At 43.0% G+C, this 23,630-nt stretch overlaps 1 protein-coding gene across 1 annotated transcript; it reads right to left on the bottom strand.

The window, feature by feature from the left end:
• Nucleotides 1-573: 573 nt before the first annotated feature.
• On the bottom strand, nucleotides 574-3,709 carry LOC147728661 (uncharacterized). The gene is made up of 2 exons (XM_086963833.1): nucleotides 3,587-3,709; nucleotides 574-3,534 (listed from the first exon to the last, which is right to left on the bottom strand). Exon 2 carries the CDS (start codon nucleotides 2,512-2,514, stop codon nucleotides 574-576), a length of 1,941 nt encoding a protein of 646 aa, XP_086819959.1. The 5' UTR covers nucleotides 2,515-3,534; nucleotides 3,587-3,709.
• Between the last annotated feature and the right edge of the window lie 19,921 nt (nucleotides 3,710-23,630).

The raw sequence follows: 23,630 nt of genomic DNA, 5'->3' as shown, positions 1-23,630 counted from the left end.
TTGGAACGAATTGGGATCATTTGTGCTTTCTGGTATTTCCTGTTGTGCACTATAGGAAATAGCGTGTGTGAATGAATAATTTAAAAGCAGTATACTTTTTAAAATCATTTGTTCACACTAAATAGGGCAGACTGTCGAAAGAAATACCTGCAACTTCTTTGGCAGATGGTAAGCTAGGTCTTTACTGTCAAAAATACCCAGAGTAGGAAGAGTTGCATGGGTTTCCTGGGTGCCAGCTGACTTCAGACCCAAATACTGGAGTGATCCCTCAAGGAAAGTGAGAGGAAGTTGGTTGTTCTGTAAACATGGGTAACCATAGTTTCAATGTTGTCTTCTGGCTAAAAGAATATACCTGGATTCTGACAAAACATATCATTCTGGGTTCCCTTGGGAGCACCAGAGGGTTTCTCTTTTGTTGTGACCTAGTTGCAAGGTTTAGTGTATGTATGTATGTATGTATTGCACATTTGTATAGTGCGAAACTGTCACCCAGGCGTTTTTGACTCTACTGAACCAGATACACAATCACACCATTACACTGTTCTGGGGAAGAGGTAGGTTTTTAAACCCTTCTTAAAAGATGGAAAAAACTTTCAGGCTCCTCAAGGACAAGGGAAGGGAGTTCCAGAGCTTGGCAGCTACATATCCAAAGGAGCGTCCCCCCATCCGTAGCCTATGGATTCTCGGAACCACCACAAGATATGCCGAGGAGGAGCATAACGGTCTCGCTGCATGATACCACGAAAAGAGGTTCTGTAGCATGACTGGACCTTGGACATGCAAAGCCTTAAAGACCAGGCAGGATGCTTTGAAGTAGATTCGCTGCTGAACTGGCAACCAATGAAGGACCTTAAGCGCGAGGGAGGAAGAAGCTGTGCGCGGCATAGAGAGAGCGAGCTTCGCAGCCATGTTTTGAATACGCTGCAGCTTGTTAATCAAAGTACCGGGGGCCCCTAGAAGCAGTGCATTGCAATAATCAATCCTACTAAGGATAATACCAACCACCACCTCTGGCCTAGCCTGAGCCGGAAGCAGGGGAAGAATTTTCCGCAGAGTACAGAGTAACATCATACAGGTAGAGATGGTTTTGTTGACAAAACCATCCAACTGTAGATTAGGGCCAAACATGACTCCGAGGTTGCGAGCAGAGTCCGCTGCCACCGCTGTGCCCAAGGAGGATGAAGGCCAAAGGTCTGCCGGTAAAGGATGCGGGGTACGGTCCAATGAACAGTGGAGTACCTCGGTCTTTGAGCTATTGAACTGGAGAGAGTTGTTTTTCAGCCAGTCGACAGTAGCGGTCATACATCGGTGGAAGGTCTCCGTGGACACAGCATCTTCTCCTTCAAGGGAGAAAATGAGCTGGGTGTCGTCGGCGTAATTAATCACCGAGATGCCGAAAGACTTGATCAAGGGGCGGAGGTACAAATTAAATAAGATGGGACTGATCGCTGACCTTTGGGGGACACCCTGCCCTACTCTCCTGATGCCTGATCTAAAAGGTGGTAGAGCCACCACCTGGTGTCTGTTCTGGAGATAGGAGATTAACCAATCCCGTGCAAATCCCGCTACCCCGATCTCCTCCAGCCTGCTGACAAGAATGGAGTGGCTGACCGTGTCGAACGCGGCCGACATGTCGAGCAGCACTAAAAAGGCTGCCCGACCATTGTCGACCCGCGAGCGGAGAGCATCCAACACGACCACCAGCGCCGACTCCGTACCGTGGGGCGGCCGGAAGCTGAACTGGGCCACATGCCGACAGATGTTACTTTCCAGAAAGCTGGACAGAGACCGGGTCACGAGCTTTTCCATGATCTTAACCGGGAAGGGAAGCAACGAGATTGGCCGATAGTTTGCCAGACAGGTGGGGTCAAGAGTGGTTTTTTTTAGGAGAGGGGAGACCACTGCCAACTTCCAGCATTCTGGGACCGTGGCAGTGCTAAAGGACTGGTGGCAGATGGAATATAAGGGGTGAAAGAGTTCCTCCTGAAAGGATTTCCAAAGTTTGTGGGGTAGTGGATCAAGAGGAGAGCCCGAGGACATGCCATTTGCTAATGCGCAGAACTCATCGAACGGAGGAAGAGTAAAACTCTCCAGCCGCCAGTGACCTGCCTGTTCTCCTGGCTCATCTGAAGTAAGAGACGGTACAGGGGCAACTGAAGACTGGGGACAAGGAGTGCCTGAGTGAGAAAGACCACTGAGGATGTAGGCCATTTTGTCCTCGAATGCAGTTGCCAGGGAGTCACAGAGAGACTGTGCGGCTGGAATATTGTTAGCCGTGCAAGTCGGCCTGGAAAGGTCATTAACTATTTTAAACAGGGTCTGCGATTTATTGGATGCCTGCAACAGCATATCCTCAAAATATTTTGCTTTAGCGCACTTAATCTGGGCTTTGTAGTCCAGCAGTGCTTGTTTGTAAAGGGATTTAGCAGCCTCAGAATAAAACTTCCTCCATACCCTTTCTGCCTGTTTGCACCGAAGTTTTAATTGGAGAAGGCTGTTCGAATACCATGGCATGGCAGGCCTGCGTCTGACTCTAGATTTCCGTAGAGGAACCAGGGTGTCCAGTGAGTTGGTGATTTGCTGGCACAAGCTGGAATAGCTCGCCTCGACATTCTCCTCCAAATAAAAACCTCCGGGAAGCAAAAGAAGAAGGCCAGAGTTGTTCAGAAGTTTGGACCATTGCCTACTAACTTTGGTGGGGTCCGAACCGTTCTCTCTCAAGGACTCGGCAGAAAGTTAGAGGGAGAAATGGACTAGAGCATGGTCCGTCCAGCATTGGATGGCTATATCCCTGATCACCACCTGGGTGGTTTCCGCAAAACCAGGTCTAGGGCATGACCCTTCATATGAGTCCGAGAAAGTTCCAGCTGTTGCAACTGAAAGTTGCTGCAGGCCTGGCACAATTCTCTGTAGGATGTATCCGAAGGCCCAATAGGCCACAGATTGAAATCCCCCAAAATAAGTAGTCTGGCATGAGAATTGGAAATATTATAGATTAAATCAATCGGATCTGGTATTTTGGATAATGCATTACCCGGGGGTCTATAGCTTAGCAATCCAGATTGCAAAACAACTTTGTGTCCTTTAAGCGAGAAGCCCATATGTTCGAATCTTTGGACCGCCTTTACCTCAAACTGGGAAAAGGCCAAGGTGTCTCTAAAGATGAATCCTATCCCTCCACCTCTATTCCCCAGCCTAGGGCAGTGCATGATTTTATAACCCGGAGGGCAGGCCAGTCCAAATTCTACCTCGCTGTCTGCTCGAGTCCACATCTCGGTAAGAAAAAGTACATCTAGCCCATAGGAGTCAATTAGGAATGCAATTTCAACATAATGCTTACAGAGCGACCGGACATTGAGAAGACCGCAAGACAGCACCCTAGAATTTTCAGTGTTGGAACCCGGCGAATGACTTGCCTGGAGATGTTGGCCTAACTGAATTAGCTCGGCTCTAGAGTAGGTTAAGTGGAGTTGAGTATCAGAGGCAGCATGGCTAGCGCTAGGCGCGACCTGTGCACGAACGGGCGCAAATGGGCTTACCTCTGGCGCACCTCCGGTGCGCCATCGGTGCGCCCGCTGCCGCCAACGCTGCGCGCTTGAGAAAGGCACATCTTATATAGCCGTTAAGCGCTGGAGTCCTGCGAGGCAGACCTCTGGCCCCACACCCAAGATGGCGCCCGTTAATCGGCACCTCCTGGCTACCCACACCCAAGATGGCCGCCAAAACGCCGCGATGCGGTTACAAGAAGTCCTTAGTCCTGAAAAATGCGGGTGGCGATACAATTATAGTGTAGGTAAGAGCTAGTTGCTAGTTATGGCCCCAAAAGATGTCCACAATGCGCAAAAAGGCGACTGTGTCCTAAATTCGAGCAGCGCGATAGTGCAGATACACGTGCAAGTGAGTTTTTAAAATAATAAAATCAGCAGGTAGCAGCAGCTTACGCGAGCGTGCTGTGGCAAGTAATAGTCTACCTGAACTAAGGAAGTTCCTGCTTATATTAACTCCTCTGAGCGCGGGAGTCCTGGGAGGCAGACCTCTGGCCCCACACCCAAGATGGCGCCCGTTAATCGGCACCTCCTGGCTACCCGCACCCAAGATGGCGGCCAAAATGCCGCGATGCGGTTACAGGAAGTCCTAAGTCCCGCAAAATGCGGGTGGCGATACAATTATAGTGCAGGTAAGAGCTAGTTGCTAGTTATGGCCCCAAAAGTGATGAAGATTTGTACATAATGAAAGCATCATCATTGAGAAATGGGGACTTGGAATGTAAGGGCAGAGTAGAGGAGGAAATCTATGTTTGTAAACACAACTTACACGTTGTACTTTGTTCAAGAGTGATAGTACTTTCACAATAGTGAGGAGGATGGGATGTCGCAATACGAAACCTGTGAGGTTAATTAACTTTACAGAATGCAAAACCGATAAGGAGTAAATGGGCAGACAAGCCATCTGATTGCTTTGTACCAAATGTCATTGCTGAACAGCAGCAGCTCGCCTTTATTGTGGGAGTTTATATTTGAATTCTGGACTCGCAAGGCTTGCACAAATGAACGTCATATGCACACACAAGAATCCAACATTGGGAAGCAGATTAGGATGTCTCAGAGCCTAAGGGGTAGGTGGCAACTGAAAGAGTTGTTGTTGCACTATGGCATAAAGAAATGTTGAATTAACCAGTGTTTCCAATAATTGTGGGAATGATAGGACACTGAAAAAGAAAAGTCACATTGTGATGTGGTGTGATGCGAGGAGCAAGGTGTGTCTGGTGTGGCGAAAGCGAAAAACAAACAAGCAAAAGGGGAAAGAGTAAAAGGATAAAACATTAACTAACACATCAAAAAATCAATCGTAATTGTTGGTGGTGTTTTCTTGATAGTAAAACTTCCAGTACTAAGTAGTATACTGGTGACAGGATATTTGAATGTTGGTTCAGACACCTGTAGAAATATTAATTAGCATTAATTGATAGTGCTTTTCATATATATGCAATGGTCATGCAGAATGTTACTAAACCTCATTCTCTTTATCTTCACCAGGAAAGCCTGCCTTAAAATGGGCAAAAAGGAAAAGGTTTTTGCCACTGTGCCAGCATGTGTGGTACTTATTTAAGACAGGTGGTGTTTGATTACCTTTCTCATTTGTCAAATGAAGGAAGCCTCAGGCCTCAATAAGTATGAAATATGTCTCAAGAAACTTGTCATACAATAACTTTCACAAGCGAGCAGTATCCTTGAGCTATATAATTTTGGGTTGTGGAATTAAGGAGCTGAGGATTTTGTGGAGAGTTATGTAACTTAGATACACAAACTGGCAAATTCCTGTGAATTTGGTAACACTCTGAATAGGAGACATACAGATCAATTCATGCTGGGCTGTAATATCAAAAGAGTTAAACTCATGGCTGCTGCTGACGGTCAACGGCCGTCGCGTGCACTACCTTTGTAGTGCTGCGCACGTCTGTTGGCCGTCGCGGCCCCGCCCGCTCAATAGAACGTTCCACACTAGCGCAGAACGTTTGGCGCAGTTAAGGGGTTAAAGTTGAGCCCAGTTTAGAATGTCAAAGGTTAAAGTATACAAAAGAAGGTTCAGATATGGGTTGGACAAGGACAGCATTTTGGATCTCAAGAGAATTGCTGTAGGTGTTGAAACTGTTATATGTCCCTTAGGGACATTGTCAGCATTTCTAAGTTAGCATGACCTTTGCTGCCATGATGCTGCTTTTGCACACGTTGCTACATGACTTTATTTTTACAAGACTCTATTTATGCCTTTCATGTGAGTACCGTCTACTTTTTACACTTTCTGCTGAGTTCCTGGAGTTTTGTCTGAACACGATGTACAAGGTCGATAAACAATTCCCATTGTTATTTCGATATGTCAGTCCCTAGCACCTAGACATGACATGCTAAACACAGATGCAAGGCTGGAGACTTGTGCATTGATATTACGGGGATGCCTGTTATTTTGACATACACTTGGAGAGATCCTTTCTATGGAGACGAGCTATGCTGTTCCTGTGATGTAAACCTTACATCCAGGTTTTAATGTATGGGGTTTGCTGTCAAAGCTCAGAGATATTCCTTTATATAACTAAACTTCTTCCACCCAAGGGGAGGGTGGTTAGGCCTTCTAGTCCTTATTCCACTGTCTTTATAACATTACTTCCAACTTTGCATTCAATGGAATTGTAACAATGCTAACCATTCTTAGTTTATGCATTTTGCTGCTGGTAGTAGCTTGTATACTGTATTGTAGAGCACAATAGTTAAAATAAACATTTTGAACTATTTCAATAACTCTGACGATTCTTATTGTGGACAAGTACGAGTGAGTGAGGGAAAGAGTATGTCTTGCCACCGTGATTTCTGAGAGAGTCAGGAGTATTGTATTCTGGGTTGTCTAATCATTTGTATCTCTGTGATTTTTGGAGGAGAAGTAATGAGACACTATAGCTAATCGGTTTTGGGATTTTGGGTACTAAGGTGAAAGGTTGGTACACCCCTATACACTGAGGTCCTGTTTTCCTGTTCATAGTTCTGTGAGGTGGAAAATCCCCGCAACGTGATGCTGCCAATGTTTGGTCTGGTTCTTATCTGCGAGACTCTTAAGTAGTGCTTGTGCATGTCCACAATCCCCTCACTTCTGTTTCCGGAGACAACTGTGAGTGCGTAACCTCCTATATTGGTGTGTTATAGGTTCTTTCAAGCCTGAATTTTAAAAAAGGTTTCTTCTCTTTCACCTAATATTGCAATGCCAACCTTTAGGTTGTCATTCTTTGTTAATTATTATGTCGGATGATATTACACCACCCGATCGAGCGGTAGTCACAGCATATTTGACTCAGCATGGAGTCCCTGAAACTGATGTTGTGCTCATCTTGTAGAAGAGGTGGATGCAGCTTACTACTTCAATTTTTTTTCCTCCTGCGTCACCTTTCCGGCGGTGGATGGAACAGATAATTTGTTTCACAAATATATTCTGCCACAACCCTTCATCAATCTTATTAGCGTTACAGGGCTCTAGATTTTTCACTCACAGCTTGGCAACACCAAATTTAGTTTGATGGCGCCTTTCCTCACCCAATAATGCCAGTCAAGTTAGCCCTTTATCAATAGATGGGGCCACATGGCCCGTTTTGGCTGGGAATATCCCACACCCATGTTATTTGACAACTGCAATGCTTACAGACCTTTGCGTATTGCATACTTCGTTAATACGTGTCCATAGCGCTGTTATGCCGTTCATGTTGCGCAACCTTCAGGTGATACCACCTGGCGGTGCTGCGCAATCTGTGTGTCCTAGTGCTGTAACCATCAGTCCCCTTATGGTTAATTCAGTGATGGGCAAGGGTCACAAACTAAGGATGAGTTACCTTATTGACTAGCTGAGAAATTTGGACAACTAGAGGCTGTTTTTCCAAACACCACTCCTGTGGAGAAACACATAAGTGTGCCTAAAGACTTAATTCCCGAATTAGTTGATTTTAACACCTGGGGCAAGGTGTTTCTGGCGGTATATTCAAAGTGCTTCGGCACTCCCTCCATGACAGTACTCCAATCCATGATAAAACGTGTTCAAGATGAACACGGAGCCAAAGCAGGTGTAGAGTTGGGAATGAAATTGATTGGTTTATACAATGTGGTTGCTGATATGATCCTTGCCAATGTGAAGGGTGATGCTGTGAACTTTCAAGTGGCAAAATGCTTGGAGGCTGTACCAGATGCAGACAAGCCATGCAAATTACCAAAGAAAATTGTAAAGGCTTATAAAACCATTGGCCACAATACTCTAGTAGTTAAGTCTTTTACTCAACAGCAGAAGCAAGTTTTGCGTGATGGATCACCGACACCTGAGTCTTCTGAGCGTACTTATGACTTGCGCAATCGTGTGGAAATTAAGTCTCGTGATAGATTTCAAGTCCCTGATCAGCGTTCTCCTCGTTCTTTACAGGACACATCAGGCTCTCAAGTCGGGGAGGGGAATGCCAGAATCATGGCAAAGGTCAACCTGCACCACAGGGACGAGATCAGACAATTTGATAGTAAAGGAAAACAAGAGGATCTGCCTTGTTTTTGATGGCCATATCAAAAGAAGAAAGTTTGCGCTTTAACAGCGAGATATGCCTCAGATGGTGAGAACGCGACTCCTGGACTGGACATGGGCAGTGACTCTGCTCGACAGCGCAGCGGGGGTTACCAGAGTGCGGGAGGCACTGCGTCCCTGTCTGAAGGCGACAGCAACTGATACATTAATTACAGTGGGAACAGCAGATACCCGGGTTGACCCAGGATAGACTCTATGACATTATTATCCAAATTGAAGGTGATCTACCACATCCAATCAAGGTGGTTTACTGGGAGAGTTTAACCTCCTCGTATGATATTTTGTTGGTGGAGGCAGATTGGCATCCACCCTTTGTATTAGCCCCTTCTCAGGGGAAGACATGATACTTCAGAGTTTTTGCGTTATGTCCTTGAGGAGCAAACCAAGGCTTTCGCAGCAGGGTGGGCTTCCCTCTTCCCCTTGCCCCAGAGGTGTCTCTTAATCAAGTGGACTGGGATGCCAATTCACTGACTTATGAGATACCATTACGATCTATGCCGCAACCACAACCTCAATACCCAATCAAGCGTGAAGCTAAGGCTCACATTTGTGACATTCTAACACAGTTATGGGCACATGCATCAAAGTTAGAAATTGCGATTCCTTATTTGTGAATTTTAAGGAATCGCAAATAAAGAATCGCAATTTCCAATGCATCATTTTTTCGCAATTTTTTTGCGATTCGGTAAAAATCGCAATTTTTTACGAATCGCAAAATCTTTGCGACTTCTTGTTTGCGAATTCGCAATTTGCGATTTCGCAAATTGCGAAAAAGCACACATGATGAATATGATTAAGTGAACAGGCAGGAAGCCAGTAGGATAATTACACACAGCTGCTCCCTGGTTTCAGTAGGAGATTTGGCAGTTGGTGTTTGGAGCTTTGCCTGTAGGAGGTGCTGCAGTCTGGGTGTCTGAATCCTTTGGAGAAATGGCTCATTAAAATGCAGTTGAAGAGGGTCAAGCCAGGAAAAGAAAAAATAAATTCAGTGACCATGAGCTGGAAATACTTATTGAGGAGGTCACTGAGAGGCAGGAACAACTTTTTGGCAAACAATCTTTGAAGGTTCCTGAAGCAGTGAAAAGGAATCTCTGGCTTGCTGTCCAAGCAAAGGTGAATGCTGTGGGTGTTGCACATCATGACATGAACAACTTACAAAACGCTGGTATGACCTGCGCAGTCGTTCCAAAGAGAGGATTGCAGCCCGGATTAAAACAACAAAAAGAACTGGTGGCGGCACCCCTAGGGATAGGCCCAATACCCCCCTGGAAGACATGGTGGAAGGCACACTTTTAACTGAGGCTGTTGTTGGAGTGATTGACATTGATACGTCAGAGCTTCCTACCCCTTCTGAAGGTAAGTTTACTTGTCTTTTTCATCTTAAATGTGCAATGAGAGTGCATGAGGGCTATCAATGTTGTTGAACCTGCTGAAATATCACTTCAGTATTGTACTAGTTCATTTTCGTGCATCATGGGACATGTAGTTTAGTCATAAGAAAAATAGTAAATACCAAAGCTAGTGACTTTAAATGAATGATAGTCATTACTTAGACCAAAGTAGACAGGCAACATATGATTTTAATTAAACAAAACCTTTTGTTGAAACATTTTACAACAGTGCAAATTTTAAGGTAACATACTGTTTGCACTTTCTTAATCATAAAAAGACTTCAAGAAATTATAGAACATGATTTGAGAGATTACAACAATCAAGATGGACAACACACAGAAGAGGCAAATGTTGCAACAACATCAACATCCCTTTTTCCAAGAAGGGAAAGACACAGAGTGCGCCAACTGCAGCACTCTGATAAAGAAGAAGATCAAAATGAAAATGTCTCTGAAATGCAGGCTGTTCAAACTGCAGCAACTACTAACACAAGGCAGAGTAGGCGAAGGAGACTTCAGCACTTTTATAGGCTCCGGTCACAACCATCAGATGTTAGCAGAGCTGTAGAGGGTAGCAGCACCGGCAGTGTTGTGGAAGATAAATTCTCAAAGTTCAGCGCCTACAAGGCAAAGACATTAGAATTATGAAGGGAAAACATGGACATATCAGTAAAGAGATTAGTGCCATGCACAACAGTATGAAAAGAATTGCAAATGTCATTGAGAAAGGGCATAAGACAACCTCAGAAAAGCTAGACCGCATTGCAACTTCTTTGGAGACATTGTGCACAGTGGTACAGACCCAACAAGTGAGAAGTGGTAAAAGGCACCTTAGAGCAATGACCTGCATTCAGGGTCATACCAGGGGAATGTATTGCCTTTCAAACTGTACTGCTCAACTCTGCAAGCAGACAGTTTCCCTGCAATTGGATATGAAGCAAATTTGTATAGAGATTGCCAGGGGAATGGGGACACTACATGATGCTGTTGAAAAAATACATAGTGATGCTGCACCTGATATCCAGACAGAAATGGAGGGTAGTGAATTTGGCATTAGTGTCAGTGGCATACTTGACCATGGCTTACCTGGGGCACTCCGTAGCAACAGGAAACAAAATAATTCCAGAAACATGGCCATGGGCAATTTTAATAATACGGGGAAAGCATTAGGTGTGCGTGGACGTAAGAAATAATATGTCTTCTGTGATGTTACATGTTTGTTACAATTTTGCCCAAATCATTTCAATATCTTTAAATTCATTGCTAACATGAAGGCTAAAAAATGTACAAGTATATCAAAAAACATTTAAATTTCATGATTAAAATGCATTTAATTTTACTTTATGAAATAAATAATTTCTAGTCATGCACCAGATTGTCTTGTGTGATTCTTACCTTTTTCAGAAATAATGTTGTGTTATCTCTGCCCTTCTCCTTCTTCCCTCTGCTGCTTCTGGTCCATGCAATCTTGGTTGGGGTTGTTGAGGCTGATTGTCATTTTGAGGTAGTACATCTTCTACATCCAGTTCTATGCCTCTCTCAGTTGCTAAGTTGTGCAACATTGCACATGCAGCTACTATTTTGCAACAAATTTCAGGACGATACTGCAATGCTCCACCAGTCTTATGAAGTATGCGAAAACGGGATTTCATCACACCAAAAGTTCTCTCTATCACATTGCAAGTTGTTATGTGAGCATGGTTATACTGCTGCTCTTTCCTGGTTGCTGGATTGAGATAGGATGTTAATATATAAAACCTCACTGCATAGGCACTATCACCTAGAAGAAATGATAACGACAGATAAAATGCATAAATGACATGTGTCTAGATTAAAGAAGGATGTCTTTTGAATTAAAAATTTAAGTTTACCAAGCAAATATCCATCTCCAAATTCGCCAGCAAGCAGTCGTGCATGGATGACACTGTGTCTAAAAATGTAGGAGTCATGGGCAATTCCAGGGTAACTTGCCTCTAAATCTGTGATGATCGTTTTAGCATTACAAATTGCTTGAATGTAAAGGGAATGGAAGCATTTCCTGTTGCGAAAAATGTATTCATTTTCAGAGGGTGGGCAAATGGGAACATGTGTGCCATCTACACAGCCAATGACATGTGGGAATTGAGCCATGTTATAGAAATCTAACTTGGTTTTCAACAAATCCTGCTGCGTACTAGAAAACTTAATGTGATGCCTTATCCTTTGTAACATGGCATTTAGAAAGGCATTAAAAAATCTGGAAAGTGAACTCTGGGAGACACCACCAGCAAAAGCTATTACACCCTGAAATGACCCAGAAGAAAGGAGGTGCAGTGAACTCAATACCTGAACATGGGTTGGTACAGCTTGTGTCTTGCGTGTTTGCCTCTGCAATATTGGGTCCAATTCTTCAATTAAATCTAAAATTAAGTGAGCATTGAGCCTATACCTATCATAGATTTCTGCTTCAGTCTGCCCTAGTAAGGTAATGCGCGCTCTGAATATTCTCTCCTGTATCAACCTTCTCCTCCATCCTGCTGCTGCTCTCAACCTCTGCCTGCGTGCCAAAAAGAAAAGTGCTGCCATTCTGAAAAACATTTGGATGCTTTCTGAAGTTCCTTATATGCAGTCCTGATGAATGTCACCTGTTGTAAACAAAGTTAGGAAAATTACCACCAGCTTTGACTTCTTCTAATTTTAAGAATTCCAATGTACGATTTCTTATGAAATCGCAAATTGCGAATTTGCATGCATAGCATTTTTTCGCAAAAATATGCGAATCGCAAATTTAGCAAAATATTTTAGAATTCGCAAAGGCTTTTGCGATTCCTGAAATTGCGAAAATGCACTTCTAAGTTGATGCATCCAAAAACAAGAAATTGTATCCGCAAACGGCTGAATTTTGCGATTCGCACAGTTTGTGAATGCAATTCTCCTTGATGCATGTGGGCAATAGAGTATCAAGGTGTGATTGAACTAATTATATCACCAATGAATAATCTTCTCTTTACGGTATCAACATATCAGATTGTATTGGATTACTGAAATTTGAGTAGACGGTGTTGTGCTTTTGCAGTGCAAAATACACACAGCTCTGCGCTGGTGAACAGTCTTGTTCGTAAAAAATACAAAAGTACACTAGACAACTCCAATTGTTTCTACAGTCATAATCTTGCACCTGCGAGCCGTGACTTGACAGCATTTACGACCATCGGGAAATCAGAAAAAATGCCCAGGGGCATTTGCAGCGTGTGTTGTGTCGTTGTTGCACGACATAGATACAGATGCGTTCTTGTATGTTGATGATCTTTATCTCATGAATGATGAACTTATGCCGCATCTTGTCCGAGTTGACAATATAATTTTGTCTTTTGACGACAATGGATGTAAGTTTAATTTCGCAAAATCGCAAATCACCCATTTGGCGGTACTCTTTTTTGGCTATGAGTTCAAAATTGAGGGAAAGGGGCTTGCTCCCTGAATTCTTGGAGAAATGTGCACAATTGCAACTCTCTTCTATGCTGAAGAAACTTCAGTCCTTACTGGGATTTTGGCCAGTGTATCAAACCACTTGTTAGAACTGGGGGTCTCTAGTTGGCAATGGAATACACCTTTGACCAAATAGGGACCTTTGCTTCTAAGTCAGGGAACGGGGATTATACTACTGGATAACCCCTGCTCACCCCCTTAGTAGCTTGGCACATGCAGACAGGCTTATCTCAGAAGCAGTGTGCTAAGCATTTGTGAACACACACATAAATATCTTTGTTTCACACACAGTAATATAGTGAAAACACCACAGATGGACACAACACAGGTTTTATAAAAATAATTATTCTTTATATAGACTTAACACAAGATCACAAACAACAACAATCCACAATACTGTACTTAAAATAGACTTAAAGATGGTAGAAGTCACTTAATTCAATTTGATGATAAATGCGCACAGTTCTCACAAAAGTACCTAGATGCATAACACAAACTAAACAAAAGGCTCGCAGAGTTCGAGATGTGTTGGTTCCTTGCTTCTGAGTAAATGATGCGTCACGCCTCAATGCCTGAGCAGAGTAGGGGATGTGTCATGGTCCTTACCGGAGAGGAGGTTATACATAGATTCTCGTACTGCAGCCCGGTTTCGATGTAGCCAGATGGCGCCTCGATGCAATGCAACAGTCCGGTGTGATGCGATAAGATGGCACCCTTGATGCGATGACGTGAAGATGATGTATGCACGCCCCGTGGCCATGCAGTGAGCTCTGTAACTTTGGAGCCTCGACAGGCCCTGCAACATGCTTCTCATGTGAGGCGAGAGCAGCCTGCGTGTCGGCGACATGGTTCTCCGCTGGTGCGTCGGGTAACAGCCTTGATGACAGCATGATTCTCTGGTGATGCGGCGGCGACCTCTGTGGAGGCGACACACTTCTTAAGCGATGCAACGGCAAAAGCTGCAACTGTGACAGCTTCATCACATTGAGTCGCGCTTCCAACTCCCAGCGACAAGCAGGCTTCTGCAGACAGAATTCCCCGCAAGGAAATTCAGAGGGGACCTGGTGGTGAAGTCTTTTTTCCATGAGACTTCAGCAGGAGGCAAGCGCAAGTTCAAGCCCATGGAGTAATATTCTGCAAGATGATGAAAGTTCTCCTCTCCTTGGCACTGAAGACACCGCTGTAGGTCAACCCAGCAACACAGCTCACCGGCAGTGGGGCAGTCCAACTCCTACAGCTTCCTAAGCACTTCTCCTTGGCAGAGCTTTGTCTTCTTGTTTCAGAAGTGATCTAAAGTCTTGGGGTCTGGGTCCTCATATTTATAATACTAAATATTTTGTCCTCTGAAGGCAGAGGGACCTGTACCTAGTCCAAACCAGTTTTGTGCAGTCCTGGACCACTTTGTTTACATGACTCCTTCTTTCCTTTGGCAGGGTGGGCCAGGGTCATCAAACACACCACAGGAGGCTGAGACAGCATTGTGGAAGGCAGGCACAGCTCTATTCAGACCTAGATGCTACTCCTCCCACCATCTACATGCAGATATGTCTATTCCGCCCTGTGCTAACTCACACTGTCTCCTGGAGCCACCCTAGCTCTGTTACTCACAAACCAGACACACAATACACAAGCTAGCAGAGGCAGGCTGCGTGGTTAGGCAAGAAAATACCTACTTTCTAAAAGTGGTATTTTCAAACATGGAATGTTAAAACTAACTTTACTAAAAGATGTATTTTATCATTCGGAGTTCAGGCATACTAAATTCGAATGTGCACCATGTTCCCTGGGTCGGTTAGGATTATAAGATGTTATAATCAAACTGCCCATTCTGACCTATGGGGACAGGTAGCCTTGCAATAGTGAAAAACAAAAATGGCTTTAATTCAATATTAGGACATGCCACACACACCAGGGCATGTCCTGCCTTATACTTACAATGCACTCTGCCCTTGGGTCTACCTTAGGGGTGTCTCATACGAAGAAAAGGAAAGGTTTAGGGACTGGCAAGTAGGTGCACTTAACACGTCGACATGGCAGTACTAGATTTCACACAGGCTTTACAAGTTGATTATGTGGGTTTCACAGCCAGTGCTGCAAGGCCACCAGCAGTATTTGATGTATAACCCCTGGACACACATGATGCAAAGTACTAGGGTCTGACAACTAAATCAAATAACCCAGTCATGGAGTCACTAATCAATACTTTCATTTAACATAGTGAGCACTTGCACTGTGGCACTGAATAGCAGTGGCACAGTGTCCAAAGCATCTAATCCAGCTAAATTGATCAAAAATAGAGGAGGCAATCAATAAAAAATGGAAGGGAGATCCATTCCAATGATACCAGGTCTAGCACTGCTTTATGCTTTGACACAACTTACATTTTTTTCTGGTAGCTGGTTTCCAGAACATACTGCTATCTTGAATTCTACGCAATCTGACTGGCTTGCAACGAACTACTTGTTGATGCCTGATAACAACATGAACCCAGTGATACGTAAAGTTCCAGGGGCGGTGGGTTTCACTTATTTGACATTCAATGAGGGAGACACTGTACCTATTGCATTAAAAAATCAAATTTGTACACTTCAGCTGAAATGCGAATTTCCAATACTGTGAAAGTTTTGACAGGGGTGCAGATGGTAATTCTAAAAGAATGCTCGGTGGCACAAGGTAAACGCATTCTTATGGTCACTCCTCTCCCTGCTTTAGAAGCAGTGACTAAGGTGAGTGTACGAAACTCTAAAGCTTTGCATCCTCATTGGATACAATGGGCTGCATCGTTGACATCGGCTGATGTCATGCTTGTTCTTTGATCCTTCTCTTCAGATGCAGGATTTCTCACAGTAAGAACATCCTCCTCCTCTGTCCTTGCTTCCTTTGGATGAATACATATGTATCATCTTTACCAATGGTTCGGCTCAACCGACCGCCGGTTCTAAACTCCTGTATTCGGCAGATTGCGCAATTGTTTCTGGCTCATTTGTAAATGGAGAGTTTTCATCTTTCATAGTGCCCACACTGGAACTTGGTGACTGTACGGCACAATTAGTGGAGATGCATGCTCTTTTTCTTCCTCTCAAGTTTGCAGGTCCTAATGTGAATACTCTTATTGTGTGCGATTCTTATTATTGTGTCTAGTCTTATAATGACAACTTGTTCTTTTGGTCTCAAAATGACTATCACCACACTAAAGGCAGCGTAATTAAGCATAAGACGCTGTGGGTTTGGGTGGCAGATCCTAAACAACATCTGCCCTTCACACAGATTATCTGTACTCTTGGCCATCAGAGTGTGTGAGCAAATGCTCTTGGTTATTTTTTGGCTGACGAAGCAGCCAAATCTATAGTAGCCAAGTGCTCCATAGCAGCATTTACAAGGTCCATTACTAAAATAGATTATGATATTCTGGCCGCTGTAGCTGCAACGAGGGAGGGAACTGCTTATCCTCAGGGTTTCCCCTCTAAATACTCTTATCATATAACTCCCAAACAGGTCCCTTATGCTAAGATTCCTTCCGTTGATGACTGGCTGATTCCCAACTTTGACCGCAGACCTGCTTTGATCAAAGCAGCTCACAAAGGCATGGCTTCTGCACATGCTGGGGTGTCAGCAACAGTTTCTATTTTATAGCAAGGTTACTGGTGGCGTGGTTTATATAAACAGACCCATAATTATGTACTTTCTTGTGACAATTGTCAACAAATTAAGCCATCTCTGGTCACCCGCCCATCTCAAACACAGCTATGTATCTCTAATCAACCATTTGGCTGTGTATATCTTGATCACTGCGGTCCATTTTCTTCTGATACTGCGCATAAATATGTATTGGTTGCAGTTGATTTGTGCAATAGATTCCTTTGGGTTTGGCCACAACACAGTGCTGATGCTTGAAATGTCATCAGGGATTTGCTTGTCTCTGTCAGAATGTTTGTCTGTGGCACCTTCTATTCAGACCAAGGTCAAGCGTTCGCCTCTAAGGCGTACAAGGACGCGATGTAGTTGATGGGGGGGGGGGCTGGTGCAATTTTTGTCTCCATACAGGCCTGGGGGCAATTCAATTATGGAGCAAGTGAACTGTGACTTAAAGCAATCCTTGACAGCTAGACTCTTAGTTACTGGCAGAAACTAGCTATCCCACTTGTATGGGGTACAACGTGCACTCAATAATCTCCGGAGAAGATCTCTGGGTGGGCAGACCCCAATCAAAATGTTCTTTGGCAAAAAAATGTTTGTGCCTGACCTTGATGGTTTAGACATTGTGGCGGGCCGCGACCTTTGTTGTAGATAATCATTCCACTGTGTTACAGGATCTACAAGAAGCCTGTGACAACTATGCAACGCAATATTTACCCTCTTCCAGTGAATCAGCGCTGCTGATTCGGGTTGCCGGCTGGCTTCCCAAAATCCGAGATCTGGTACGAGAAAATCTGGAGAACAAGAAAGAATGTGTTCCCTCTTATCGTGCACGGATTCCAGTGCTTAGACTGAAGGGTATTCGTACAGTCATTTTACCACCTTTACCTGGTCTCAAAGACAACAGATACATCTCGGTGGATAATGTCAAATTCCACCGTGTGGCTGATTCTGAAAAGCGTCACGCCTGCTATTTCACGTAACACAATTTCATTAGAGGCACTGATGTCATAATCTTCCACTGTTCCTCATGGGCCTAAGGAAGTGATGGACACTATAATTGACTTTTCATCCAGTTGACCTCTATTTTCCAATATGGATGTCGCGTACACACTACTGATAGGTCTATTAGTGAGGTACCAACCAGTCCGCGACAACAACAGGCAGACCCAGCGTTGCCACCTCCGATTAATAAAACTGCGAGTGGTTACTTTCGTGATCATACCAGCTTCTCTTCAGATTCATCCTCCTCAACATCTACTTTGGCAATCCCACCAACTAAATTAAGTATTTTCTTCTCTTGGTTCCAAAAAGCATACCTGGTCCCTCCAAGGACCTACATTTGGTTTGTGCTTATTGCAATTTTCCTCTTCATGTCAATTGGATTTGTGACAGTGTTCTTCTTATTCGTCAATGGTCATTATTTGCCTGAATGCTCTGCTGTGAACTTGGTCGATGGAATTCTGGCCCCTCACACATCGTCCAATATCATGAAACTTGATCAGACTCTTTTGAACATTTCAGCCTTCCCGGTTGCAGATGGCATGTTGAACAGCAAGCCCTTGCCATTCTCGGTTGCGGAAATGAACTCAGCTGTTTGGTTTTCTCATGGGATTATTTATCTCCCTTTTTTGCTGTTTCAATTTAAATCATGCATGCAACATTTTCCGATTGGTCGCTTTGAATCCCTGGGTAGTACATTTCTCCATGAATTATGGTCCCTGCCTTTCACTTACAGATGTCAACATTAGGATAAGGAAGTTTTCCTAACAGGGGAGGTGATTCTGTAGTTTATAAACATGTAAAGTTGCGCTGCGAGTGTAAAGGATCAGCGCCTAATCTGGCTTGCTTTTAACAAGAAAGCCAGTGCCATCAATAAGTCCTGCTTTTACCTTGCTTACAAATGGCAGTTATCTTATTTTGAACAACTAAGGCTGCTGTGGTTTACAGGCAGGAATTCCCTATTTAGTAACAGTCTCAGAAAGAGTTACTTGTTGTAGCAATGTGCTTTTTCCACCTCGCATGAGAATGTAGATAGTTCTATTTGGCCTTCCATTCCCACTTTGAAAACAAATTTCAACAAATTGAGCAGGCTCAAAGCGCTACTATTTCAACAACAGGTCACTTTCACTTCGGCTCGAGAGACCTTCGAATTACAGGTGGCTAGGACATCAAGGGAGATACTGTCCCTTCCAAACACTAACTTCCCAATCCATTTTGGGGAGTTAATACATCAAATATTTAATGCTTCTGATACTAAAGGCCTTCCACATTTTTTTAAACATGTGGGATTGGGCATTGTGAATTCTTTTCAGATGATATTTGGAGTAATACCGGGTTTTATTCAATCCATTTTTTCCAGCGTCTTTGGTAAATTCCCAACCAGTTTTCCACTGTCATCTGTGCCATTTTTATTGGGCAATGGATTTATGCCTCTCCAATACATCATATCCAGTCGATTTCGAAAGGGAAAGGGAGATTTTTACCACCCATTTGTCACTTATGCAGTTCAGAAGGTTTCTGTGGAGAATCATATTTGTTTTAAAACAGACCATAAACATCTTAAGGGGGTGTTAAAGTAGTGGACGCAGTTTCCAGTAGGATTAATAAGTGGGTCATCACTCTGCAAGAGTTCAAGTTCAGAGTAGAATATATTTAGGGTGTCTGTTTTTCCAGTTTGAACTAATTACTAAGAATGAAAAAGCCCCAAGCAGAAATGCTGGGTTTGCAGTTAAAACTGAAAACTACTGAACTGTCTCACTGTATGGCAGCATGGAATATTATTATATCAAGCAATCAAAGCTTATTTTAAACTAAACCACACTAAGAACACACATTTCTCTGATAATAGAATAATTTGAAAGTTTGTTACCATAAACTTGTTGATTATAAGAGCAACTTACAGTAATGAGTGATGAGAACTTAAAGAGGTCGAAGCGAGCATCCTAGCTCTTGAAAGTGTTCTGTTAGTGTCCCTCAGTTCATCTTCAAACGTGGTGATCATTTTCCCCATCCCATCCTACTCACTTTAATGTATATGCTCATATTCATTTCCAACCTAACCTTCATGATTTCTCAAACTTTCTCTTCAATAATCTATTGACCATCTGATATCACTCTTAATTTCTGTTTTGTCAGTTTCCTGACTCTCTTCTATCCCCTCATCTCTGACTGTATATACCGTCGAGTCCGCGTGTGCATCGTCTCACTTCCCCATCACACTCCTTTGATACCCTCTTCTCTGAATAGTTTATTTTTTAACTCTTAGATGTTAATAGAAGTTCCCTTACCCTATCAGATCACTATTTTCACCCTCATTTCCATCTGAAATATAAAAAGATCAATCTCATGAATTGCCCATTATTTCCACACACAGTGACGTTTTTGATGCCTGTGAGGCAAAGGTAGAGGGTAATTTGAATATATTATTGCTTATCTTCTCCACACACACCACAACCAATCCTTACTTTGCAGCTCATCTGCCCCTTACAAAAAGCAGAGGCAAGGAATGTCAACAGTATCACTTCACAACAAGATCTGAAAAAATCCCTGCTCTTGTAGCATGAAAGAGCAATTCAATTCTCCCTCAGAGAAGTATGAGAAAGTGATGTGTGCAAGTATGTATGTGGTATTTCTATAGTGCAAGCCTATCCAAAAGGAACAAAGTAATGAAGTGTTTTAACTACAGGCATAAACTGGTGGTGGTGGAAGGAAATAAGAGGGAGCACAATACTACAATTCATTAAGATGATCTAAGTATATGGACCTTAACTGAAAAACAAGAAAAAGGAGTGTAACAATCCTCACAATCTCAAAGGATGAAGAGATATAAAATTTAATGGAAAATTTGTAACCTTTGCATTTTGTTTCAGGTCATTAACTGTGTTAAGTTTGAATATATGTCTGAGAACTTAAAGAAAAATCAGGAGAAAGAAACACAGTAATAACAAATAGAATAGTGTTTATGACTCAATTAACTTCTTAAGGGAAATAGTGGGGATAAAATAGTCTTTCCCAGGGGTTTATTTTAGTTTTTTTCTATTTGTATTCCTTCTTGTTTCATAGTTAGAGTGACAAACAAAAATAAAACTAATAAGCAAAAAAAAGAGGTATGGCATCACTCCTAGGTAATAAATAAACAAAGAGTGGTGGAGGGCCTAAGGGGAAGAGTTTTTATAGACCTGCTGGTACCTTGTCCCCCAACTAGACAATTAAACACACGGAAGATACCAGAAGTCTGAATTCATTGGGACCTATATAGTGTCCCAATATGGATGATAAGACCAACAAGGTTAATCCAAAAGAAACATATAATTATAGAAAAGGCCAGGAGAGAGGATACAGAATATAGAAATAGAGAATGTACCCATCAGCCCACTCATTAGTGGAACTTCGTCATCTGGGTTTTTTTGTTTGTAAAATGGTGTCCAATATGCCCTTCCTTAGGGCGAACCTGAGGCTAGCAGATCTTGGATCCAATGGTTGAACCCTCAACCGAGCAGGATGACAGAGTATAGGCTAGAGGGGCAAAGTTGCAGTGCTCAAAATTTGTGAATAAAGAAAAGGAAAGAAACATAATTCAAGTGGTTAAAAATACCTATCTTGATGTCATGAGGAAACTTTATTAGGTCTGTCCATCAAGGTGGTATGGTTAAAAGCAGAGTGAAAAAATAGCATGCAAGGAATTGCTATTCACCATGAGTGTTATCTGGTCAACATGTTTCAGCCTTTATAGGCTTTCGTCAGGACCTATGATGCACTACTGCAACACTTACTTATCGTGCTGTGATTGAAAATCTACAGACCATGTCCAATTCTCACTGAAAATTGGTGTATCTTCTCCTGTATGTGTAATAAGGAAACAAAAAAAGAAAAGGTTAAAGTGTCCTTGACAATTTTCATGCACCTTACTTGGTTAGTTGTTACATAATGTTATCACATTCAACTCACCCTAATTGAAGGGAGGAAAAACCTCACCTCACCTGGCAACTGCTCAGGATAAAGGAGGCCACTCACTACAAAAATAGAGCATCAGCTTTAGTTCATCTTGAAATTCATCTTAAAGTTCAGACTCAGCAGTCCAAAAAGTATTTACACAGTGATACAAAGGAGGCAGTCCATAAGGCCACGGGAAAATGTGACACTCGAGACTCAAGGGTAAAGTTAACCCATCTTGTGGTAATCATCAGCTCTGTTTATCTTAGGGGTGGTAAAAGCAGCAGAATGAATGCATGCTGGAAGCTATGAGTGTTACCATCCAAGAAGAGTACATATCTCATGTTGTTAAATTATTATTGATAAATCTATTGCTTGTTGAAACAGAAGGTCAATTTAGAAGGATGATTGTATCTCTGAAAAATAGGGGCAAGAAAAATGCTGCCTTACAATTCTCTCTAGAACGTGAGGAAAATGTTTCTAAAAGCAGCCTGCCCAAGCATCATACAACACACAGCGCGCTCTTACCTCTCCGTCGTTGCCTCGGTTTCGGAACTGAGCCGAGGGGGAGGTAGAGACGCTGTGTCGTACACAGGATTTTGTGTAGAAGCTGCGGACCTCAGAGAGAGCCGTGAAAAGCTGCTCTGTGATTGGCTCTTTACCTTATGTGAAAGTCACCCAATCATTGCGTGACGTTCTCGCTTGTACGGAGCCTAACTCAAAACAGAAGTTGTAGCTGCTCCGCAAGGTCGCTGGCCGCTCTAGAGGACTCTGTTACCGCACCGGAGAGTCTAATACTTTATTCCAAAACCGGAAACGGAAATGAATCAACCGTGTATGTTTACCATTATGATTCGAACAACACAGAAAGCGAGGAGTTTACGCGTGCATTAATCAGACGCGAGATAAAAGGTTACTCCGTAAAAAGGTGATACTTTACTTATTTAAAAGGGAGTCCTTGTGTGTTTAACTCTCGGAACTTCTATATAAGCGAGATTTGTCAAATCCCTAAAGACAACACACCTAAGTTTCTTTGAAGGCACGAGGTGGTATTGTGTTCATTAAATCTAAGCAAGCTAATCATAAATATTAATAGATTAGCAGTATCCTAAGTGTAAAACCATGACACAATGCTTAGACAGCCATGTGGGAAAAGCATAATGTCCGCACTGTCAGGTAGCGACATTACATTATTCGCAGTCCAGCATGTCACCTGGCAAGAGAAAGGTCTTTATAGAAATAGACAGATGGTAAACCCAGTAAAATACATATGTCAGGGGACCTCCAGATCCGATGTGGAGATGATCTGTAGGCCTATGGTCGTGTGCGCTAGTCAGATAGTATATGCTGGTCAGATAGTACAAAACCTTGCATGTAGAAAAGGATTCATAACTGCAACCACAGGATGTTGTCATTGAGTCCTTCTATGTCACTTTTTAGTTTGAACACCCACCTCTGTTCTTTTCTTAGTAGGAACTGTGAGATATCAGTGACATGTTCAGGTATATATGGTTGTTCCAAGACTAACCATTCTAAATCATCTGCATGATGTTTCTCAGTGAGAAAATGAGAAGTGAGCCGGGTCGCTTGCTTATTGCGCCTTATGGTGCTCTTGTGCTCTTGTATGCGTAGTTTGATTTTTCTTGTTGTCATCCCTATATATCTCAAACCACATGGGCAGATGATCAGATAGATGACTTTCTCGCTGTTACAGTTCGTGTGGCGTTTGAGCAGCCAAGGTCGGGTAGTACCTATGTCAACTGATAGGGTCTTTTTTGTTTGTGGGCACACCGAGCAATTCCCGCATGGGTGATGTCCTTGTACAGGAGGGAGATTCCACAAAGTAGATGTGGAGTCTGCCGTGATGTGTCGAGGTCTGGTGTGGACCAATTCGTCCATCAAATTCGTACCTCTCTTGAATGAAAACAGTGGCAAAGGGATGTTCTAGCCAGAGCTGTTCAGAATTTTCCATTTCTGTCTAATTATTTTCTGGATCTTAGAAGAGGAGGTGCTGAAAGTTGTAACGCACACGAGTCTGTTGAGAGGTGGTTTTTCAACTGGAGGTTCCAAAAGTGCCTCGCGATGGTTGTTCGCAGC

The sequence above is a fragment of the Lissotriton vulgaris genome, chromosome 3_1, assembly GCF_964263255.1.
Source record: "Lissotriton vulgaris chromosome 3_1, aLisVul1.2, whole genome shotgun sequence".
Classification (NCBI taxonomy): Eukaryota; Metazoa; Chordata; class Amphibia; order Caudata; family Salamandridae; genus Lissotriton; species Lissotriton vulgaris.
This window is presented reverse-complemented; position numbering and strand designations above follow the sequence as displayed.